The following is a 23,794-nucleotide window of genomic DNA, read 5'->3' as shown; positions in this document are numbered from 1 at the left end:
CCCAGCTCCCAATCTCTAATGTACTGGATGGAGCACTTTCGTTCCAGAGAACACAGTTCCACTGCTCCATAGCTCAATAACTGGGGTCTCTATACTATCTATCTATAGACCACAGCTGGCATTAGGCATTGTGGAAATGGGTATATGTTTATCTGCTCCAGAGACACCTGTTCTCTCTCTCTCTCTCTCTCTCTCTCTCTCTCTCTCTCTCTCTCTCTCTCTCTCTCTCTCTCTCTCTCTCTCTATATATATATATATATATATATATATATATATATATATATATATATATATATATATATATATATATATATATATATATATGTGTGTGTCTGCAGTGGGAGCAGGTTAATGTAGATGAATGCATTAATTAAAAGATGTGTCCATAACTTGCTGTAATATCTGTATGCGAGATATCATGCTGCTTACCTTGCTGTGTAGCATCGATGAGCGGCTGTTTGCAATCTTGTGCGTAGTGTCCATTACCCCCACAGTTGTAGCAAGAGATGGTGCCATTCTTCTTATTGATTCCCCCACTCACAGCACCAAGGGTCATGCCTGGCCCACCGCCAGCCCCTGGGACCATGGTAGTAGCATAAATGGGCTGATAGAAGCGGTTGAAGGCAGTCATTTGTTGGAGTCCAAAATTGGCTGCTTGGGAACCTAATACATGGTCAGAGTGTGTGTGGCTGTGATGGTGCAGTAGAGTGCCACCTGCAAAAGCACTCGGGGCTGTTGGGTAGAACGGCACCTGGGTGGCGCCATTGGTCTGTGGAGTCTGGTTGAGCTGGCTAAGGTAATTGCTGCTACACAATGACGTCAGTTGGAAGATGGGCGGGACGTTGAAGACTTGCCGTGGGGCCATCTGTGCGTGGAAGTAGTAGTCAGGCACGTGGGTGCTGCCACAGCTGCCCCGACACCCGCAGGCATTGCAGCCTAGAACCGGACGGGCAGCCGGTAACTGTTGCTGTGGCAGCTGGGGAATATTGTTGCTAGCACTGCTGTTAATGTAACCGCCATCGCTCTGAGCAATGCTGTGTGTGAGAGCAGGGATGGGGCTTGGGGCAGGTCCAGGTGTATGGGTGGGTACCACTGGAGCTGGCACCGGACTGGAAGAAGCTGTGCCCACAGTCCCCATCGGAGGAATACCCGTAGTGGCGGTTGGCAGATTGAAAGCGGCTGGCAGGGCAGAAGGAAGGGTCAATCCTGGAGTCTTGGTATGAGACTCTGCTGGAATAATTGAGCTGAGGACTTGGTCTGGGTTGGCGTAGCCCACCTGAAGTGCTGGTGGATAAGTTGTGCCAGACTGAACAACACTAATGGCACCCAGTGGAGTCTGATGGGGTGGCGGGACCAGCACTCCACACTCTGTACCAGACTGTGCCCCAGCTGTTTTAAACCTATGTAAGATAGGTTGCAAAACCGGACTTCCAGGAGGCTGGAGGCCAAGAACTGAAGTGTTGAAAGAAGGGACGGCAGAAGGAGTCTCTGAGGAGCATGTCTCTCGGTCATCTATGGCCACTGTTTGGGTGGGCAGGACCACAGGATGTGGCAGCATTAGCTCTGTGCCTACTTTGTTATCTGGCACCTTTGGACAGCTTGCGGATACTAATACTTCAGGTCCATTGGGCATTTTGTATGGCGCATGATGGGTAAAGTGAATCTGGGGGTACCCCTGTATTGTGCCCTCAGGTTGGACTTCCTGGCCTCCATGTTCAATTTGAACAAGTGAGTGAAGGGCATTATCAAGTCCTCCTGTTACAGGACAGACAAGGACTGCATCTGCAACCGACTTTCTTGAGTCATCTGAATGGCTGTCTGTGTCTGAGGAATAGGACAGAGAGAGACACTTAATTTGAAGAAGTTTAGAAACTAAATATTTTTTATTAAACTAAAGATTTTAGATGGCAGATCATTTTACCTTTGCCTTTTTCATCCTCACTCTCAAGGCTTTCTCTGCCATCATGCTGAGGGCTGGATGGTGAACTGTAACTCTCAGAAGATGTCTCACCATATGTGTTTTGACATGGTGCAGTGTCTAAAATGAATATGAGGAAAATAAATATACAAGCTCATGTTTTAAAGTGAGTTTTGGTGTAGCTAAACTATAGAGACCAGTGACTAGCATTGTTCCAAGCCAGGCTTCAACACAAAGGCCATTAAAAACTTTTAATGGTGGGGTACTGTGAAATGTACCTTTTTTAATTTACTGAAAACTTTCTCAAAAGATCTAAATTATGCACAGATATTAAACTAATAAAATGTTTAGTAAGTGCAGGACCTGGAAGAAAGTAGGTTGTATGTACAAGTCTAAGGATCTATATACACTTGATTTTATGATTTAAAAAAAAAATCGACCTTTTCCTTTGGGCTGATGAGGCCGTGGTGATGGCAGTGACATTACTCCATTGCTGACAAAAGGGACTCTTCCAATACCTCTCTCTCTCTTCTCACTGCTTAGCAAAAGGAAAAAATGAGGGCATAGAATCTTAGAATCAAAGCTGGAAAGCATTTGAGTGTTGTAAGAAATGTAATATTGCCTGATAGTCTTACCAATCAGAAGTGGCTGATCTAGCCTTTGGCTTAGTGCTTGAATTCTCTCCTTCTCCCCCTGCTGGCTGTTTGAGGAAAGAAACAGACATTCAGCACAGCACACTTTAGGACTGGGTATTACCATAGGTTCTCGAATTGATTCAATTTTGATTCACAAGGTCCCAATATGTTTGGATTTCTGATTCAATATCAATTTTTAAGTTCATTTAAGTTACAATGACAAGTTTTGTATGAAAACTTCAGTTTCTAGTCAACTGAACACCTTCCAGCCATATTTAACTTGTGTGCAGGCCAGATCTCAGTGGTAAACCTCCTATTGAAATAGGCCAATTTTAAATCTTAATTTCAGGTTTGTATGAATCAATATTGTTTAATTTAAATAAAGTTTGAATTGAATTATTCTTTTTACACCCACCCCTTGTAATTACAAGACATAGATGGCCAACATAACATACATCAATAGCATATCCACTCTATTCAGTGAAGGAAATGCACACTAATGAGATTATCTGACTATTTACGTGAAGTCACATGTTCACAATTTATATTATATGAAAGTAATTTACGTTTACTCTAGTAGCCAGAATCTTTACTATAACAGATTTTCATTAAGAATTCATAAATGAGAAATACATGCAGTTAGACTTCAGCGCACTGATACAGACCAACTGCAATTATGATTACTAACAGGTAGTTATCAAGCCTTGGACTTGGCAGGAACTTTCCTGAATTAATAATTTCAGTGGGTGTAAAAGCCAAATACTGCAATTACATTCATGTCTATGATGAATGTAGAAGGACTTATTCATTAGCTCACCTTAGTGTACTGGGTGCAAATGGGTTTCAGTGTGCAACTCTTTTTCCTCCACTCTGTTAGATTGTTGTTATCTGAGCCATGATCTGTCCTTTTGCCTTCTGAACTCCTCATGCTGAAAAGAACACAAATTTAAAAAGTTTGTCAAATCTGCTGTGCACTTGCAAAAATCTAAAACAGTATAAGCTGTAGGTATTTAGACAAAGAACAATTCTTATGTTTTGGCTTTGTGCATATTTAAAAAGGTATATATTATGATTCCTGAGTTAGTTTGTCCAGGCTGGTATTCATACTTTATTTTGTTATGAAAGCAAAACAACAGTCACAAAAAGAAATTCAGTAAAAACAACCGTCTGTTTAAAAAATAAATAAATACAGAAATAGAAAGGTCTTGTTTAAATCTCAGTTTAAAAAGATGTGATCATGGCACATAGTTGTACTGGATTCTGTTGTATGGAAAATACAAAATTGCAGAATACACTTGAATTAAGACTAACATTAGGGTCTTTAACAGTCAGGGGATATTTAACATCTTGTGTACAAACAAATAATGCAACACAACACAGAGGACAAAGATAAAATTGTAATGCTGGCATCAAGATATAATAAGCAAAATAAATGCATGCATCTGTCTGTGCCTAAAATGAGAATAACTGGGTGCTTACTTAAGACCAGGACTTTTGTTGCCAGGTTTCTTACGATGCTCCTGAACATACGGTTCCATATCTGTAAAAAACAAGTGTTATAAACAAATATAACTATAAGCAAACAGATAATTATATACATAATAGATGCAAGTTCTATAGAGATAATTTAACACAAAATGTAACAAAGAAATACTGAATTTCAGTTTGTTACACTCTAAACTCTAAGATATCACAACTCTGTATAGAAGCCATTTATTAAATTTACCGTCTAGAGAAAGCATATTTTTATAATTTAAAACAAAAAATAGAAGTTACACTAAATGCATTTCATTTAATGGGTTAAGCTAAAAAAAAAAATTACTTAACACCATCACAGTCATAAATTCACACACCTTCCTCTTGACTTGATGCCTCGGAACAGTCCTCTTTATAAGGCTTCCCTATGGAGACATGGTTACAGAAGAAGGGAGGGGTCAAAGAAGCAAACATACATTTCTGTTCAGCAGATTAACCTGAATATCACTAAAATATGAATACAGAAACTAATTCATGAATACAAAACTAATTCATTGACTTACTTCGACTGCAGGAGAGGCTGGGGGAAGACAAGGAGCCACAGTGGAAAAAGCCACAAACCTTCCCTGTCTGCCGGAAAGCATGTGGTGCAGACAGAAACTTCTCTCTAAGGTAAAGAGAAAATGAATCACTCTGTGTTTGTTAAATCTAAATGTGAGTTTCAACATGTGACTTTTTGTATTGTTTACACAAAAAAACAAAAAAAAAAACAAAAAAAAAAAACAACTACAATGCAAATGCAAAATCCACTTACTTCAGTGATTGCTCCACCTCTCTGCCCTCATTCTTCTGGCTGAGTAACTGTAATATACTCCTCTCAAAAGAGTCTGTGGAGTGTTCCTTTGGAAGCTGAAACAGGAAGAGGACGAGAGTCTAAGAGAAAGACAAGTACTGCAATACCGCAAGTCCTACTGCATGTAAAGATCAAATCCAAAAATGTGATTAACCTGTAGATTTCTACTAAGTATACTTAACTTGACATTTTTACAGATACAAATGTGAAAAAAATACTTGATTGAAAAATGGTAAATACCTGGAACAGAAAATTCTTCATTTCAAGATGTGTTTTTGTAATGGAGCTTGTTGACATGTCAGACCACTTCACCTAAAAAGATAATATTAAAATAGTAATGTTATCAACCATCATATTTCTTACCAACTGAATAGAACTGAGCAATAACCAGCAACACACCATTTATGAGGACTATTAAAAAAAAGTATAAAAAGTACTTTACAGTACTTTTCGGCTCATACAGTAAAGAGAAATGGGTCCAGACAAAAAGGTCCACAAAAAGTTATTAATATTGCTAGTTGTCAGATACCTACAACACAGACAGATTATTATTATTATTTATTTATTTTATTTTTTTTTACTTTTCCAGTGGCAGACCTTCACAACTTTTACAGGTTAAGTTGGCACTGGACAGCAAGATCTGAAGTAAAACTGGAGAAAGGTGATTTAAAAAGTATTTTTAGTTCAGTTCAGGCTGTTTACAATACTTGGTTAAAGTGACTTAAATGTTTTGTTATCTGATTTTTTCTAGCTGTCTTTTTAAACTGTGCTAGTATAAATGCACCGTTATGTGACATACTGTCGTTTTTAATTCCCATACAGTTCTTTCTTTCACCTTGGCAGTAAACACAAATTCCACTTGAACATAATTTTACAAGCTGAGAGATACAGAACTTTCATCTAAAGTAACAAAAGCATGTGGACTGGACTGAGGTGATGGATAGTTACAGGATTTTACATAAATGTAAGGATACACAGCATTATGCTGTTTCTGTGAAAGGTCTATTGTAATTCCATGACTCAGTCAGTTAATTCTGGCCCATTCAGACTCCACTCTCACTAATTCAGTCAGTGTACCATCAGATTGACTTTAAATCTGATATATAATTAAACTGCTATGCAGTGTCTTTTTTTAATGGAGCTGTGTTTCCCAACACAAATACTAAATTAGTGTTTGCTATTTTTTTTAGCATTGTTGTAATCACTTCAGATGACCAAAAACAAACAGTGGTCCTGTTTAAAACCTCAAGTCACATCACACAATTGGGCATTTTAATGGTCAATTATTATAGCTGATTGTATCGTTTGTATAAACATGTCTAAAAACATGGCAGAGCTGGTAACAAACAGTTAATAGATCTATTTGTAATCATCTGTCCTTTTAACAAAAGGTTGGGAATCAAATGCATGGAGAGTGAATGAACTGGGTGTAGCTGTGTTTGTGTCTCTGTGTTCAAGATGAATGCCCTGTCAGATTCTATCACCTCACATACAGCTACACAATAGGTCACAGCTTATTCATGCATTCCGTTCTTATTTGTCTAGTCTTATCACAGAAATGGCATGGCAGGAATACTGCTTAAACCACACACATCTGAACCACAGTGAAAAGATTAAAAAGCCTATAAAAAAAAATACATTAAATTAACTAATTACATAAGCTAAACAGAATTCTGAATAACACTTAAAAACAATCATAACATATGAGTTAAAGCTTTTAAACAACCTAGGAAGAATACATATGCAGTACCAATCGAAAGTTTGAACACTGCTCATTGTATGCTATATTTATCTGTTTATTTCTTCATTTTATTAACATTAAAAAAGTGTGTTGTCCCCTGATCTAAACCCTATCGAGACTGTGCTTTGGAATAAGCTGGAGCTTCAATCATAACAATCATTTATATATATAAAAATCATAAAAAGATCACAAAGATCTTGCAACATTAATGATGGTAGAGTCTGACCGCTGCACAAAGTCTTCTCCAGCACATCTCAAAGAGGTCTGGACTCTGTGGTGAACAATCCATGTGTAAAAATTCTCTCATGCTCCTTAAATCACTCTTTTACAATTCCAGCCCCATGAATCCTGACATTGTCATCTTAAAATATGCCCGTGCCATTAGGGAAGAAAAAAAATCATTGATGGAATAACCTGGTCTATATTCAGTATATTCAGGTAGTCAGCTGACCTCATTCTTTCAGCACATACTGATGCTGAACCTTGACCTGACCAACTGCAGCAACACCAGATCATTTGCTTAGTTAAATAAAGGTGGTGACTTTTTTTTGTCCAGGCAGTTTATGTTTTCAGATAAATGCGGTCTTTAGCCATTTCAGCAAATCTTCATAAAAAAATAATACATTTGATTAGTTCTTTAGCTGAATGCCCAGTGCTTCACAAAATATATGGTTAAACAGTTAATACAGACACAACAGACTTATAACCCTTAAGAATGGGATAGAAGCTAGACTGCACAGTGGATGGGGTGAGGAAGTGAGGCCCTTGGTCTGGTGACAAGGGGGCGGGGCTACCAAATGAGTCTGACTCTGCTTCTGGCTTCAAGATTGAGAACATAATGGAGAATAGTCTCTTAATTTCTATTACATTAAAGGGAATGGAACCACAACATGCTTGTTTTCTACAACCACAGGTGCAACCAAACAGTCCTTAGTAACTTGGGCCAGTGTTAAAAGTGTAACCGATGCACAAAATTAAAGTACCTTTGCATATATTGATACTTTTGTGTGCTATCTCGTATGTAAAGTAACTGGGCGCAGCAGGCTGCACAAATGAAATGACAAAGAGTCAGAAACAGGTGTGAGGTAGTGACATTTACATTAATGGAATTTGGCTAATGGCCTTACCCAGAGCAAAAGCAGGCTTGTTACCCACTACACTACACCAACCAGCAGGTAGCATAGTCTGAATATAACTAAAATGCAACAGAAGACTATCAGGCATTTCTGTTCAACAGTCTGACTGCCTAAAGGAAGAAACCACTTGTAAGCCTGGAAGACCTGATCCGAATGTTCCTTAACCTGCATCCAGACAGGAAAAAGCCCAGTTGAAGAGTGAGTGAGATCCTTCCTGATTCTACAGTTGAGAACGGAGGCATAAACATCAACCTTCTTTAGGCTCCTTAGAAAGCAGAACTACTCGCGAGCCTTTTTCACTAAGCGGGTGTTGTGGAACGACCAGGAACTTGAAGCTGTGTATGGTTTTCACAGTCATTCCACCCTTATGATGTTCAGAGGGATGTGAAGTGCTTGTCCATAATCACTCTGTTCAGCTAAAGGTATTTTTTTTCACCAGATCCATGCTTCAGAACTCCATTTCCGCAATGCCATAAAAAGTGCCCGACTGTACCAGCAGTAAACTTGTTTTTGTGATTGCTGTGATGTCTGGAGACACAGTCACAGGTGAGTTCAGCAGAAGGGTCTAAATTTTTAGAGGGTGATGAAGTGGGACATTCTGGTTTGAATCCAATTTGCATGAGGCCTATTAGGCTAAAGAAACACTTGCTATCAGCTACAGCTGTTCTCACACCTGCCTTGTTTGGTCTGGACATTCACATTTTTCCGTCTGGATTAAATTAATTATAGATTGGTTCATTTGCATTGTGAAAACACTTTATGCTTTCTTTTTCTGAAGCATTAGGTATTGTAGGTTTATGATTATTTTCACCGGAGTCCTTTTCTTCCTCAAACCACATTTGAATCAATTCTTAATACAGAGACATAAAAATTATTGTCTGTGTATCAATATGATTTGATTTTAAAAATGTGATCGTCCAATATCTAATTAGCCAATCAGAGCATTTTCATGGGGTAAGCAATTTAAATGGGATTCATTCCAAAAAGAAATGTACTTTTTGTTCCAAGAGACGATGAAATATTACCAATTACCAAGTTTGCCTGGAAAGGGTAATATATCCCTGCCCTTATTCAGTATTAATAATTGACCGATTATTTTGAAGCAGAATGAGAGCACAACATTTGCATCTTTGATAGAAAACTATTGGGGATCACTGTCCTATTGGAAGGGTCAGCCATTTTGCTGATGGTTTCATTTTTTCCAGAAGATTATGAGAAACTTTTCCTGCCTTGTAATTTTTTAAATTATTACTTTGTGCAAAATCCCCAATGCATGAATTTTGAATGTCTCATATTCACTCCACAAAACACTACAATCTTTGTCTCATATGTCGCATTGTAATATGTGTTTGTCCTTTTATGTGGCCTATAGAAGTCATCAGCTGTACTTACTCATTCTTCTCTAGAAATAAAACCGTTTCAACTATTTTAAATCTACGTACAGATCATTTCTTTTTGAGCCATTCATATACTATAAAAGTTTAATTAATTTCCTACTGCATACGTTTTCTAAACTGTGTCCATGCACGTACATTTCAGTAGTGATGGGTCTTATGACCCTGAAACCTCGGCACATGCGCCGAGCTGTCAAGGCGAAACCCCGTGACGGTGCGCGTATCAAGTTAAGGAAAACCACGTGACCGATACACTTCCTGTATCGTTTGGTAGCGATGCGTCTGACGACACTGAAACCTCGGCGCATGCACCGAGCAAACAAGGCGAACCCCTGGCTGTGACCGAAATGGCTCCCTACTCCCTCATTAGTGTTGCGTTATGTAGGGAGACACTAATTAGTTCACTAATTAGTGGTAAAACTGGAGTGAATTCGGACAATAACTCATCATTTTCATGCGCCAGCACCGGTCGCATAAACACACACAGGTGAGGGGGGTTGAGCCGTGTTAAAAACTCCATAAACACACTGAACTGAGCTCTGAATTAAAGTTAGTTAAGCTCTGAGCTGATCATGACGTTATTTATCTGCTTGTTATATTTACGCTGTTTAGAAGATGATCCTCACATTACTGAACTACATGAGGAAAACCTTAAAAATAGCAGCGTACACCGGCTCACACTGTTGCCAGATTGGGTGGTTTCATGCCAAATGTCGAGTTGTATCTGAAATTGTCTGGAGGAAACGCTGTGATTTGACAGGTGAACAAAACTACCAAGTGTTAAGAGTTTGGAAATTTAACTTGGCGGTGTTATAGTTAGATATCTAACCCTGCAGAGACAGAACCTTTAGTCCTGCTGATGGAAAATTGAAGCTGTGTTTATGTTCGTTATTATATGTTCGTAAGTTATTTCTTTCTTTCATTGCTTGCAAGGTTGTTTTTATGTACTGTTTTTACGTTTTTGTTTCGTGTGTCCAATGATACAAGGCACAAAACACATAATACAAATATGCAGATAAACTCATTTAAATGTCATTTTTGTAATCAATGATATTTAAGATATTTATGGTATTTTAGTTAAGATCATGTTGGAATAAACCCTGTAATATTGTTAATATGACGAACATCAGCTGTTTGGGTGGTTTTCTCAGTAATTATGTGGATTTGAAACACGTTTTACCCTGTGAATTGGTTTTATCTGAATCCCACTGTAACAATCTGGCAACCCTGGTGGCTCGCTGTCCGCTCTGTTTCTTCGGCTGTCTGTTGCTTAGTAGCGAGACCCGCAAAGCATTTTGGGACACATTCAGCTCACTTAGTAAGCAGCGAAGTTTACTGTAAATCATGATGCATTATGGGAGTTTTTAGTGCCCTCAAAATCACGTTCGAATCCCCCCTTATGATTCGGACACTCAAAGAAAAATGGCTGACATACTCAATAGTGCCTTAACTAGTAAATAGGGAGCCATTACGGTCACAGCCCGTGTCGGACCGCGTATCATTTTAAGGAAAACCACGTGACCGATGCAGTTCCTCGCATAGTTGCTTGCAATGACTTTCTCAGTACAGCAGATGTCGCCATTAAGTGATACAGCAACATAGTTTCAACACAGTGTCGACACAGTTTGGGAAATGTGCCATACACCCAATGAGGCTTCATCTGCCCATCACTACATTTCAGTACATACCTCAAAACTGTATTCCCGTTCAGTCTTGCCCCTTGAGATGCCCTTCAACACAATCTTCTCTATGTGGACTGCTGAAAAGTGAAGCCGAGGACAATCAGTGAATTACATTAGAACTTGCAACACAACAGTATTTGTCTCAATTCTACAGTCATTAAAATATGAAACCAATAATCCATAATGCAGACTTAACACACACCATGAGCTTTACCTTCCCTTTCTGCCCTTCTACTGGGATGAGCGGGTGCCAGGTTATGGGTTTGTGTTTTCTCATTCGCATTGACCTGTGAATTTGTGAAGTGGCACTCTGGCTGGCCCTAGAAACAAAAAAGAGGATATAGAGTACATTTTAGTATTAGTGTAAAAAAGTACAACACCACTACAAATTAACATATTTAAGTATGTGAAATACCATATTTGTATCTAGAGAATTTGGCAAACTCTTAAAAGAATGACCTTCATCTTATGGCCCTATTTATTAATGGTAAGTAGACACAGACAGGGGGATACAGACGGGGTCTTCTGTCTTATGGTGGATCTTAACTGAAGACATTACCAAGACAGGTTGTCAGAAATGTTTGACCTTCAAGATCCCTCTAGTGGATGCACTGCTTAACATGCATGTCAACAATAAAGGACAGATTTGGGCTTACAGACTGCTACCATTGGTTTGAAGAATTGATATATTAACAACTGACAGTTAATTAAATTCAAACCACAAACTGAGACTGAATCAATGAAGTAAAAAAGATATGTGTCATAAGTCAGGACTAGATGCCACATTACCTGCCCAGGGCAATAAATAAATGATCAAAGATGTTTGTATTGGCTCACTATGATCATGTTACCTAAGGCTATATTCTAGTATGGTCTAGGAAGACTGCCATTCTTCTATGTGATTCTGTTTTGACTACAGTCACAGGAACAAATGGACAGATGGACTTGCAAACAGCTGATGACAATAAGACATGCAAGAAACTACAGAGACAGAGTGGGATTAGTTTTCATTCAGGTGTCTAATAATTAAATAAGAAAGCATGTACGAAAGCCAAAATAAATTTGCACGTGGTTCACTTCGCTGCTGAATTTTTTTTTTACCTCAACACAAACTGGTCATGCAGGGAAAAAAACAGCTTGTTATCTAGCTCTTGACTGGCACAGGGTATAAATAAATGTGAGTATTAATAAATTAGACTACATTTAAACACATAAAAATGTTTTTAAAAAAATCTGTAACAGACTTGACTCTCGTTTCTAGATCATCCAAATTAATAAAAAATAAAAAAGTAAAATAATAAGGAAAACTCTCATATATGAACACATTTAATTTCTGAAATTACAACATGAACTAAAACTAGCCATGTTTAAGTAACAAAAACCTTTATTTTAGCTGTCTGTGTTTTTTAAAAGAACATTTATTCTTTAGGCAAAAATTGTGAATTACTTTGATGCACCTAATAATCAATCTTGACTATAAAAAAATACAATATAATATTCTTAAGCTTAAATAATGTAGTTTTATAAGTTTCACTACAGTACCTACACAAAGGGAACTATTTAGCTACTAAATTAGGTGTATTTAATATTTTTAATGACTTGTTTCTTGAGGGCCTCCAAAAATGACAGTTTATCTTTGGTACTTATTTTTAAAACTTTATATAAATTGTGTATGGCTTATACTTTATATAGTAACACACTTTGTTACAGAACCACAAATACATTACAGTTTTGATACAAACCTGAAAAACAAAATATATCTTCCAAGCTCATAAATATTACTTATATTAGCAACATGTTATTCAGTTAGCTGGTTAGCTAAGCTAGTTAGCTAAGCTTTGGTAGCTATGCACCCTAACTATAGGTTAGCTAACGTTAATATTTAGCAAACTAGCTAGCTGGCTTAAACAATGTTGTTCTAAAAGAGACTAGACTATATGAAGCTAAATATGTAAGAAACAGGCCGTTATTGTAAATAAGAACTTTTTCTTAATGACTAGCCTGGTGAAATAAAGGTGAAATAAAATTTCTTTAGGTTAAATGCGTTTTAAAAAAGCAAACGGGGCACATTCACAAGTAACGTTAGCTAACTAACGTTACTTAACTTTCTACAGACTAATCAAGTTAACTAGCTAGTTATAAATGGTGGAGCCAGGGGGTTGTTAGCAAACATGTGTTGCTGGCAATGTAAAAGTATATAGCTGAAGAATTAAGTTAGCTAGCTTATGTTAGCTGGCTGCCCTTTCCATTAAACAGCTAATCTAGATAACTAACGCTAATATTTAGCTAACTGGCAAGCCGTCTTAAAAATGTGGTTATAAGAGGGACACTTTATCGTTTTTCCGACTAAAATTAACGAAGCTAACCATATAAGAACATTGGGGTTTAATAATAAGATTAAATTGCAAACGGGGCACTTTCCCAAGTAGTTAACTTAACGTTAACATTAGCTTACATTATGCTGTGTGGCTAGTTAGCTAAGCTAGCCATGGTTGACCTCTTCCATTTAAACACGTAGCCTAGCTTAGCTACCTAACGCTAGTTTAGCAAACTAGCTAGCTGGCTTAACAATGTTGTTCTAAAAGAGAGACACTTCATCGTTTTTTCGCCTAGACCTAACTAAGCTAACTAATTTATGTACGAAGAACTTTGAGTTAACTAACTAGTTAGGTTTTATATATAACGTTATATGTTTAAATATGTTATGCACTTTCCCCAGTAACGTTAACGTTAGCTAGCCTCAGGCTGGGTGGCTAGTTAGCTAGGCTAAGCTAGCTAGCTAAAAAAGTAAACACAGCTGAACAGAAACGAAACTTAAGGCCATCCATCCTCCTACTCCTGTGTTATAACTAATGAACACATAAGTTACAGACACACACCTGGGGTGGTGCATGGGTGTTGTGATGGACGCACTGTCGCCTGTTTTGTCGCTGAATAAGATCCTGCTCGAGTTTTTCTAGCTGCATTCTCAGTTTTCCTCTCTGGTGGAAAAGGAAGGCAGGGTGAAGGGAAGCCATGGTGAAAAGCACCGCCAGCTGCTCCAGCAGTCCAGCCCGGGATTCAACAAATGGTTCAAAGCCACCACAGTTGTGTGTGCCATCTTCGTCTGAATCTCCAGACAGGGAACGAAAAGCATCGAAAGCCTGAGAGCCTGGGTAGGAGGACACCAGCAACAGGGCGGGATCCACATGGCTCAGTATCCGAAACAGTATCCCAGCACATTCCCTGTTATCAGATCCCAGCAGAGAAAGACAGACCAGAAGCTTAGATCTAGCCACTGGGTCAGTTACATCCGTCAAAAGGCCGAGATCACTGGAGGAGTTGGCTCTTATCTCAAAGTCTCTGAGAACATGGAAATCTTTCCTAGCTAGGTCCTCCAGACAGGAGCCCAGAAAGCGGAGCTCCAAAGGCTGGCACATATGGAGCAGTCCGTACATGAACTCGATACGCTTGGCCGGGCTCAGATGCAGACCAAACCATTCATAAACCGATTCTTTGGTTAAAAACGGAGCTCCTGGTTCCTCGGTAGGCTCCTGAAGCAGCCTGCCCGAAGCAGCTGTGAAGGCCAGCTCCGGGAACAGACCGGACTGCTCCTTCTCGTCCTCGGCCGTCTCCTCTCCCTCCTCCGCCTTCTTCAGCGGCAGCTGCATTTTTAGCATTATCAGCTCTACAGTAACACCACAGGCGAGACAATCAAGGCTGTGAATGCATCTCCTGCCACTTAATGATAATCATCAGATGTTAAAACAGATGTTAGCAGACGGATAAACTCGTAATGATCCAAATCTCATCCGCCTGAGAAGCTCTACATCCCGTCCACCCTCTCACCCGACCACTCCGCTCAGCCTTCATGGGAAAAATGTGCTGTCAATCACCAGGTGACTCCTCCCACTGCCTACCCTACATACAGAGCACTGGGTCCTAACAGCCCCAACTTGCAACTTACATATCTACTAGTGCATCTCATAAATTAGAATATAATTGAAAAGTTACTTTGTTTCAGTAATTCACTTTAAAATGTGAAACTCCTATATTTTTTAGATACATTACACACAGAGTGATCTATTTTAAACGTTTATTTATTTTATGGTTGATGATTATATGGAGTCAAAAAAGGGTCATAAAGATTTTGAGTTTGTAAAACAGAAGTCACAAATGTACTGAAACTTGTAACTGCGTATTAACAACTACATGCATGAAAATCCAAATCCACAAATTAACTGGAATGTGCAAACTTGAAACAGAAAGTAATATTAATAATAATTCAAATGTACAAATGTGAAAAAATATTTTAATTATATATAAATGTATATTTTTAAATGTGTAAATCCAATCTCTTGAATGTGTGAATCAGTACTGCTCAAATGGCTTAAGCAGGGTCAGACCAAAAATCACATGGAATTTGTGAGGTTGTAAATGTGACAGTGGGCGTTTTTCACTGTGGAGCTAAAAATCCTCTCATTCACCTTCTCTGCTGTGTGTGCGAAGCTCTAGCTGCAGTTGCGAATTTTGACCCTGTTTTTACGCCTGATTGATGGACCAATAGGAAAGCTTTATCTAGACCACATCAGATTACGGGGTTTGTTTGACCAATCAGAACACTGGGTGGGTCTCTGCAGCTCGGAGTACTGGGCGTGTCGAAAGGTGTGGGCGTGTCGAAAGTGTGGCCGTCATCTTGGAGTCGGCCACCATGCGCCCCCCAGTGGATTAATTTACACAGAGGAAGGAGTTTAATAAACCGATAATATTCATAACTCTACCAATTTTTACCCGATTTACACACGGTTTGGTTTGTTACAAACAGCAGAGATGTAGTTATGATACAGGACACTGTGACACATTACAAATACCTGCTTTCATGCTGAAATACTGTTTCTTGTTTCCACTTTCACATGTTTTTTTTATTGTTTTAACCATTCTCCATATAAATTAAACAGACTATGTAGTTTTTGTCTTGCTTTAAAAAAAAAAAAAAAAAACAATTTTCTCTTTTTATGAACACTGAATACTTTAACACCCCAGCACAATACACAGTATGACAAACATTATATCATGACAATATTTCAAAAGAGAAGAACAATTGTGTCATTCAAATCTTAAGTGTACTGTGTAAATTATTCTGTCTTTTCATTTATTTGGTGGAATATTGAAAGTCGGTTGCAAATTTCTGTGAATCCCTAAAAAGTAAATAAATGGCGCTTTGAGTGGCTCAGCGGGCCAAGCGCTGCCACTATGATCAGGAGACTACGGGTTTGAATCCTGTTCATGTAGCTTAGCATCAGCTACCGGAGCCCTGAGAGAGCACAACTGGCCTTGCTCTCTGGGTGGGTAGATGGCACTCTCTATCCACATCACTCCAAATGGTGATGTCTGCAGCACAAAGTGTCTGTGGGCTGATGTATCAGCTTTACTTACCTTACTTACTTACAGTGACTTACTTTTTAGAGTCGCCGCACTTTCCTCGAAGCACGCTGTAATGCTATTCGTCAATGCTGCATCACCAGCAGCAGTTCGAAAAGAGCTGAGTTCACATATGTCAAAGGAGGCTCATCCTCCTGGTGTTGGGTAATTGGCTGTGTAAATTGGGGAGAAAATGAAAAAAAAAAATAGAAATAAAATAATAAAACAGAAGTAAAACAATAAAATAAAGCCTTCTGAAATGCTTAATTTTAGACACAGGGGTGTATAACATCAGTTACAAAATATAAATTCAATGTAATATTTTAGGATAACATCCTTTAAACTGTGTCAGATAAATTAAGCTGCTTTGCTAAAGCAGCCTGACTTCGGCTTAAATCGGCTCTTCGGCTCGAGTCGGCTCTGCCCGTTCGCGCAGTGCATCATAGCATAGAAGTACCTCGTTCAGAGACTTTTATTTTGAAACGTAAAGAGAAATGTAGGAAGTTCACCCTCACTAAAACAAAAAACTAGGCTGCTTTCTTATCTGTAGAAAGCCCTAAACACTGTAATGCTCTATTAATACTCTAATATATTTCTGAATGGTTGTTTTTAAGCGTGAACGCTAAAACGCTAAAAGATAAGGAAAATATCCTCTGAACCTAAATGCTTTTTATTTCCGTAACTTCCCTGCAGTGTGTCTGATGTATTATTATCTCAGGGCCAGTGGACTATGGCTCTCACTGCTGAGAGGTTTATATTCAGACTGCTGAATTTCTGGGTGCTGCATAGCCTCGCATTGGTTATACGCCTGTTTTTGGTAGGATATGGAATTTATCAGGATAAAACCATGGTGGTCAAATACACTGACATCGACTATCACGTGTTCACAGATGCAGCCAGGTTTGTCACACAGGTGAGTTTCTCAGAATAGGTTAATATACAGTTGGGGACTAGCTGTAAATGTAAATGAGTGATACAGTATTTTTTTTTATTATCCCAGCATTAAAACATTACATACAGTAGCTGGATAGCCTAAATCACTTGTAAGTAAATGCTCTCAATATTATAGCTGCCTGTAGGTGGGGTAGTTGCATAGCCTAAATCACCTGTAAGTAAATGCTCCCAGTATTAAAGTAGTAGGTAGGATAATTTAATAGCCCAAATTACATTATCAGGAAAAAATATTTAGCATTATATATATATATATATATATATATACACGACATGTGACTAAATTCTGGAATTCTGGAAATATTGTAGTCTAATAACTATAACTTTCACATAATAAAAATCGTAACCATTCTAAATGTTTATAAATTTGAATGATTTTTTTTTTGGTCTTTAAAATTTATAGACCTTCTAGAGAACTCAACCCAGTACGACTGTAAATACTTACTCAGTATTTTATTTTTTGCAGAATAATTGAAATTGTTTATAAAAAAACATATTTATTTAAAATACCTCTGTTTTAATTACCTGTTTGTGACTTTATTGCTATTGTGATGCTAAATATATTTGTCCCATATAAAACAAACTTTGTGTTGGAAGAAGACAGATATGAAAATGTGTCAAATATTAGAGCCCATGTTAATCAGTCATATACTAAAGATGTAACAGACAGAGAAGAAGCTGGTAAGATCTTTAATAGTCATTTGATATTTTACATGCTCTATAATTTTTTTTTTCATTTATGATAATGTTCTTAATACTTCCACAGGGTGAGTCTCCGTACAACAGGTCCACTTATCGGTACACTCCACTCCTCGCATGGATACTGGTACCCAACATCTATGTGACCCCTCACTTTGGGAAGCTGCTGTTTGTCACCTGTGATGTACTCTCCGGTGTCCTGCTCTACCGCATCCTGTCTCTTCAGGGTTTATCCAGTAATGCAGCTGGTTGTTTTTCTGCTGTCTGGCTCCTGAACCCTTTACCGATTGGTGTGTCCACTCGTGGGAGTGCTGAGGCAGTGTTGTCTCTTTTGGTCCTCTCTACACTGCTGTGTCTTGAGCTAAAAAGACTGTTTATGGCAGCATTTTTCTACGCACTTTCTGTTCATATGAAGATCTACCCTGTGACTTATGCTCTGCCCATCGCCCTCTATATATCATCTCGTGGAAGTTTGGAGGGAAAGGGCAGAAGTTTATTCCGGATACTCAGAGGACTCTTCAATAAGAATGTGGTGATGTTCGCTGCTGTAGCAGGAGTGGTGTTTTTAGCACTTACTATAGCTTTTTATTACATGTAAGTCAACATGGGAGGTGGAATAGGGAAACCTTCTTATCATTATTTATGACCTTGTGCATCATCATCAATTTGTCACAAAATTCCAATTCCAGAACATGGGGAAAAGAAAATTCTGTTGTGAAACTTACATTTATTTGAATGTGTTTGTGCCTATGAGTCTATATTTAAAGCAAATGTTCTCTGGATATAGGCACGTTCCAGAAATCAGTGATAGTCTTATGGAAGGATATTCTCAGGATATGTCTATACGAATTGACCAGAAGTCTCTAATTGTCTGTTTCTTTAGTACAATAATAAATATAGTGGATGTCTATAGAGGAAGGAATGTTTCTGGATAGTACAAAGTGTTAAAGATGGTCTGTATGTATTAGTACAGCGCCTAGTACTATTTTAAGTGGCTAGAAATAAGAGTAAAAGTAATAGTTTTATAAGTCTTGCAACAATGATACTGAAAGGTTTATAGTAATTACTATGTATCTTTCATTTTATTTTATCAATACTAAGAGACAAAACATACAGTACCAGTGACATGTTTGGACACACCTTAAAATAAGTGTTTTCTCATTATTTTAAAATGCCATGCATTGTAGATTAATACTAACTATGAAGAATAATTATTTTTAAACAAACCAGAATATGCTTTATACTGTAGATTATTCAAAGTAGCACCTCCTGTTTAGATGACAGTTTTGCCAATCTTGGCTGGATTTTCTAAATCAGCTTTATGAGTGAACTGGGATGGCTTTTAGTTTACAGCTGTGCTTGTCCTTATTATGTGTTTGAGAGCATCAGTTGTGTTGAAGTAGAGTTGGTACTTATTTCAGTAATGTACTAATCCATATCATGGCAAGAACTACTAAACTAAGTAAATATACTTTATAAAATACTTTAAGAAGTGAAGGTCAGTAAATCTGAACATTATAGGACAACTAAGTATTCTCAAGTGCAGCCACCAACCAAGAGTTACCTCTGTTGCACAGGATACGTTTATCGGACGTACCAGCTTCTGAAACTGCAAGTAAACAGAATCCCAGATTAGAGCATCTAAATGCTTCACAGAGTATTTTGGTTTACTACATAATTCCACATGTGTTCCTTCCTTGGATGACTTCAGCATTTATTTACAGTGTAGAAATAAAAAGGAAAAAAGAAAAACATTGAGTGGGAAGGTGCGACCAAACCTTTGACAGGTACTGTATAAACATTTACATGTAGCACCAAACTTTACAAGTTGGTGATAAATGGCTGTATGCAATATTTGTTCTCTGTTCCAGGAACTAATGTCATTTTCTGGGTTTTTCTCCAGGTATGGCTGGGATTTCCTTCATGAAACGTACCTCTACCACTTAACACGACGGGACATCCGTCATAATTTCTCCCCCTACTTCTACATGATGTATTTGAGTGTGGAGAGTGAATGGAGTTTGGTTTTGGGCTTGGTGTCTTTTCTACCCCAGCTTTTACTCCTCCTCCTCACCTCAGTGGCCTTCTATGCTGACCTGCCCTTCTGCTGCTTCCTCAACACAGCCATCTTCGTCAGTTTCAACAAAGTCTGCACCTCTCAGGTAGTGTAATTATCAACATTAGGTTAAAGTGAGTAATCACACTTAATCGAGTCCTGCATCAACTGTTTAGCCTGGCATACACTGATATGCCTAAAGTGACGGGACAGGAGCTAGTGTCCTGTCTAGTGGCTTTTGCCACATCCCATGGTAGCTAAAGTGTACTGCACTGATTTATGGCATGTTGTTGTATACGACATACAATTGATTGTGTTATCTGAGCTAAATTTTAATTATGTCTTGTTTCCAGTATTTTCTCTGGTACCTGTGTTTACTGCCGCTTGTCCTGCCACGTTTGAGGCTGTCTATAAAGCAAGGGGCCGGGCTGCTGCTGCTGTGGTTCATTGGCCAGGTATGAATGAAGTATATTATGTTTTACTCTGTGATAAATTAAGGGTGCCCAAAAAAAAAACACACACAACAAAAACAGAAACTAGTAACTGTTGTAATGTGTACATAATCAAATAAATAAACAATAAAGTACTAATAGTCCTCCGAAGAGGGGGTGTGGTGGCGGGCCAAAAAAAAAAAAAAAAGGTGCCCAGAATGGTGCTTTTGTAAATTTCTTATATTGGCTATGAAATATCATAAAAATAAGTAAGATAATATAATTGTGATACAATTCCCTAGAGACAGAATATGTCAGTTAAAGTGGCATTAAAGAAATTAAAGATTTTTACCATCAGACAACTGTAGCAGACCACTCAAAGCATGTAAAGCCCCCAGTGGGTTCTCTGTGTTCTCTGGAATGAAAGTGCTCCATCCAATACTTTTAAAGTTAGTTAGGTGAGATTAGGTGAGGTGTTAATGACCCAACATCCTGGACACACTCTTGTTTGCAGCAGTGCTCCAAACTCTACTAGAAAGGGCCTATAGCCCTATCTGGACGGGTTTTACTTTCTCAGGGGGACGTCTGTGAAAAATATTTCACACTTCTACTCAGTAGGAAAACTCTTGCATCCGGACTGCAATTGAAAAAACACTAGGACCAGTGAGTTTTTAGGCTTTCTTGGTCACATGACATTGCGTTCAGTAGCTCCTCCATTTCCACTAGCCGTTGTGTTTACGTAGATCTCTGTGGAAACTCGTGCCCAGAGTGTTATTATGGTGCGTGGCAGTGGACAAATAGCTATTTTATTAAACGCGAGGTTAAACAGTAGGTAATTTAGCCTGTAATTTTCTCACAGGACGTGAGAAAAACACATACATGGTTGTTCCAGATGGAAATAAAATTTCAGAGGACCCCTGTAAAAGACAAGATTACCCCAGGACCCCCTGAGAAACTAATACCGTCCGGATAGGGCTTAAGTGTTCTTGGATACAGGCTGAATTATATAGAGGAACCATTGTTTTCCAAAAACAATAAAAATTATACAATAAAGTTACACAAGAAACACATAAATGATCCTCGTGAGAATTCTAGAAGGTATGCTATATACAGAAATACTATGGACAGATAAATACGCTATGCTATAGACAGATAAATAGAGAGTGAACAGAGTGTTTTGACAGACACAACCCCTGTCATGCCTGGCAAAGTACCTTTACCCAACTTTTTTTTTCTTGTTTCACATTTTATTAAGTATTAGACAAATAAGTATATTATATATCGGAACAACAACAAACATAGAAATAATATAAAAAATGAGATGTTTCTGAAACCTTGCAGCAAGTAGTCCATAAATACGGTCATTTGTTGTTGTTGGAGAACTTAATCATGCTCTATTTTTTAAATTATTATATATGATTTCCAAAAAACAACATGGATAACGGTGTTGTTTTGGTTTGAGAAGTTTGGTTTGATAAATTCACATGGATACAAAACACCATTATACATTAATTATTATTATTAATAACTAATCAGTCTTATAAATAATTGATACTCATTAATAAATCATTGTTACCATGGATGTTGGGGAGCTTCCTCCAGTTGTAGGAGCTAGCCTGCTATTGGGTAACAAAATCAGATTCTGTATGGCAACAGCTTACATTAATAATAACCGCAGCCAATTGTAGCTAAACCACTCCATCTGACTGTTTGTCTGTTTATGCAGAGCTGGAAAGCTGAAACATTACTGTGGGCAGGGCTGACAGAATGAATTACCCTCTCATCACGTTACATCTGTCACGCGTCTTCTTAAGTTTGATGGTTTTGAATATTTCAAACTAATTGTCTCGGTGTCTCCATTATGATATCGTTCACCCGTAATGGCACGTCTACTCACAACTTCTTGTTACTGGGCAGCAACAGCAGATCTGTGGAGATCGATCATATTCCTGCTCTTTGACTAACTAGTAGGGCAATAAAAACTGTATTTAAATAAACTTATGTGTGCCTGTTAAACGTGTAAAAAGCATTTTTGAAATTGATAGAAATGTGGATTGGGTTATTTTTTTTATATATATCCACAAACAATCCATTGATGAAAATCAGTTACATACACCTTTGTGCAAATCGTGTCTGCTGAATAGTGTGTATATATGTAAATTCTAACTTTGGGTGGTCTTTGCATTGATTCTTTTTCTTTTATTTGTCTTGAAAGGGTTTATGGTTGATGCCAGCCTACTACTTGGAGTTTGAAGGACACAACACATTTGTGTATATTTGGTTGGCTGGCCTGCTGTTCCTCTTCATCAACTCATTTGTAATGGTCCAGATCATCTCCCACTACACGCCAAGGACATTCCACCAAACAAAGAAAACTGAATAAAGGCATTAATGAATGAAAGTGAAAAGTGTATAGCAAATAATATACATGAGGGTGGTTTAGCATTTATCTGTTTACCTGTTGCTCCTACTGTAAAATAAATGAACCTGTTGAATGTACACATGTAATATGTAAGACCAATGCTTTTTAAAAATAAAAACAACTGTGGTTTAAAACTGATGCCAATATGCGTGTGTAAATCTACTTTGGGTTTACCCAAAACCTACCTTCATTCATAAGATCATCATACAGATTTAGACAATGAAAATCATTTGCCAAAATGTACTTTTTTTTCTTTTTTTTTTTTTGCCAAAATCATCTCTTCACAGTGCACGGCCAAATAACCTCAGCTGATCAGACCATTTGATTCTCCCTCTTTAGGGTAATGTTAAATGTTAAGGCTAAAATGTTAAATGTTTAAAGGATTGTTTTTTGGTTGATTCTACTGCTCGACTGTAAAATAAACTTATCCCCATAAACCATTTGTAAGAAAAAGTGGTCATTTCTCCAGCAGAGGTCATATTTAGCAAAGCATCGTAGTCTCGGAGACCTAGGAATTATGGTCCCTCAAAAGAAGTGAAGGGTTATTCGGAGGGATTTTGTATGCATGTATGTAGGTTTTCTTTTTTTGTTATGCCTGTGGGGAACATACCTGTGGGGTCTTCTCCAGAATTAAGTAATCCTCATGTTAGTACCCAGCAGCGCCAATATTTGCTTAGCCCCTTAACAGGCCAGGAATTTTGTCAATTTTTTTGCCCGGCATAAAATCTCAGAGATTTCTATTCAAGCATTATATAAAAAGGTTTAATGTTTGATAAGGAATGTTACTGAAAATCATAATTGTAATTGTAATACAAAGTATAAAAAAAATAGTCCAGTAAATTTGCAACTGTCAAAATATAATGAATAAAATCATAAATTTGTCTCTTTTCTGAAATTCATTTTGCAATTAAGATTGTCTAGTTTTTACGTCTATATTCAAACATATATTTGGTTTGATTTCTGTTACTAATCTGAAATTATTAAGTGGAGAGTGAACAGG

At 37.9% G+C, this 23,794-nt stretch overlaps 2 protein-coding genes across 11 annotated transcripts in view; one reads left to right on the top strand and one right to left on the bottom strand.

The window, feature by feature from the left end:
- LOC103027725 (leukocyte elastase inhibitor) overlaps nt 1-14,703 on the bottom strand; it is a 43,804-nt gene extending 29,101 nt beyond the window's left edge. For 2 of the 10 annotated variants that reach the window (XM_049464069.1, XM_049464070.1), the window contains exons 1-11: nt 13,715-14,680; nt 11,038-11,155; nt 10,842-10,912; nt 5,123-5,194; nt 4,844-4,938; nt 4,593-4,696; nt 4,407-4,454; nt 4,033-4,093; nt 3,371-3,482; nt 2,554-2,618; nt 2,359-2,456 (exon numbers count right to left, since the gene is read on the bottom strand). In XM_049464069.1, coding sequence (XP_049320026.1) covers nt 2,359-2,456; nt 2,554-2,618; nt 3,371-3,482; nt 4,033-4,093; nt 4,407-4,454; nt 4,593-4,696; nt 4,844-4,938; nt 5,123-5,194; nt 10,842-10,912; nt 11,038-11,155; nt 13,715-14,494 — 1,624 coding nt within the window. In that variant the 5' untranslated portion in view covers nt 14,495-14,680. Of the gene's footprint in view, nt 1-429; nt 1,825-1,921; nt 2,039-2,358; nt 2,457-2,553; nt 2,619-3,370; nt 3,483-4,032; nt 4,094-4,406; nt 4,455-4,592; nt 4,697-4,843; nt 4,939-5,122; nt 5,195-10,841; nt 10,913-11,037; nt 11,156-13,714 lie in introns of all 10 variants that reach the window. The other 8 variants (XM_049464061.1, XM_049464066.1, XM_049464045.1 and 5 more) reach the window with 8 other exon arrangements.
- A 1,939-nt stretch (nt 14,704-16,642) lies between these two features.
- pigm (phosphatidylinositol glycan anchor biosynthesis, class M) lies at nt 16,643-22,932 on the top strand. The gene is made up of 5 exons (XM_007232427.3): nt 16,643-17,148; nt 17,953-18,479; nt 19,789-20,047; nt 20,295-20,396; nt 22,588-22,932. The coding sequence occupies exons 1-5, from the start codon at nt 16,966-16,968 to the stop codon at nt 22,753-22,755; spliced, it is 1,239 nt and encodes a 412-aa protein (XP_007232489.3). The 5' UTR covers nt 16,643-16,965; the 3' UTR covers nt 22,756-22,932.
- Nucleotides 22,933-23,794: the final 862 nt, after the last annotated feature.

This window comes from Astyanax mexicanus, chromosome 1, assembly GCF_023375975.1.
Source record: "Astyanax mexicanus isolate ESR-SI-001 chromosome 1, AstMex3_surface, whole genome shotgun sequence".
Taxonomy (NCBI): Eukaryota; Metazoa; Chordata; class Actinopteri; order Characiformes; family Acestrorhamphidae; genus Astyanax; species Astyanax mexicanus.
The sequence above is the reverse complement of the archived record's forward strand: the minus strand, read 5'-3'. Positions and strand labels throughout refer to the sequence as shown.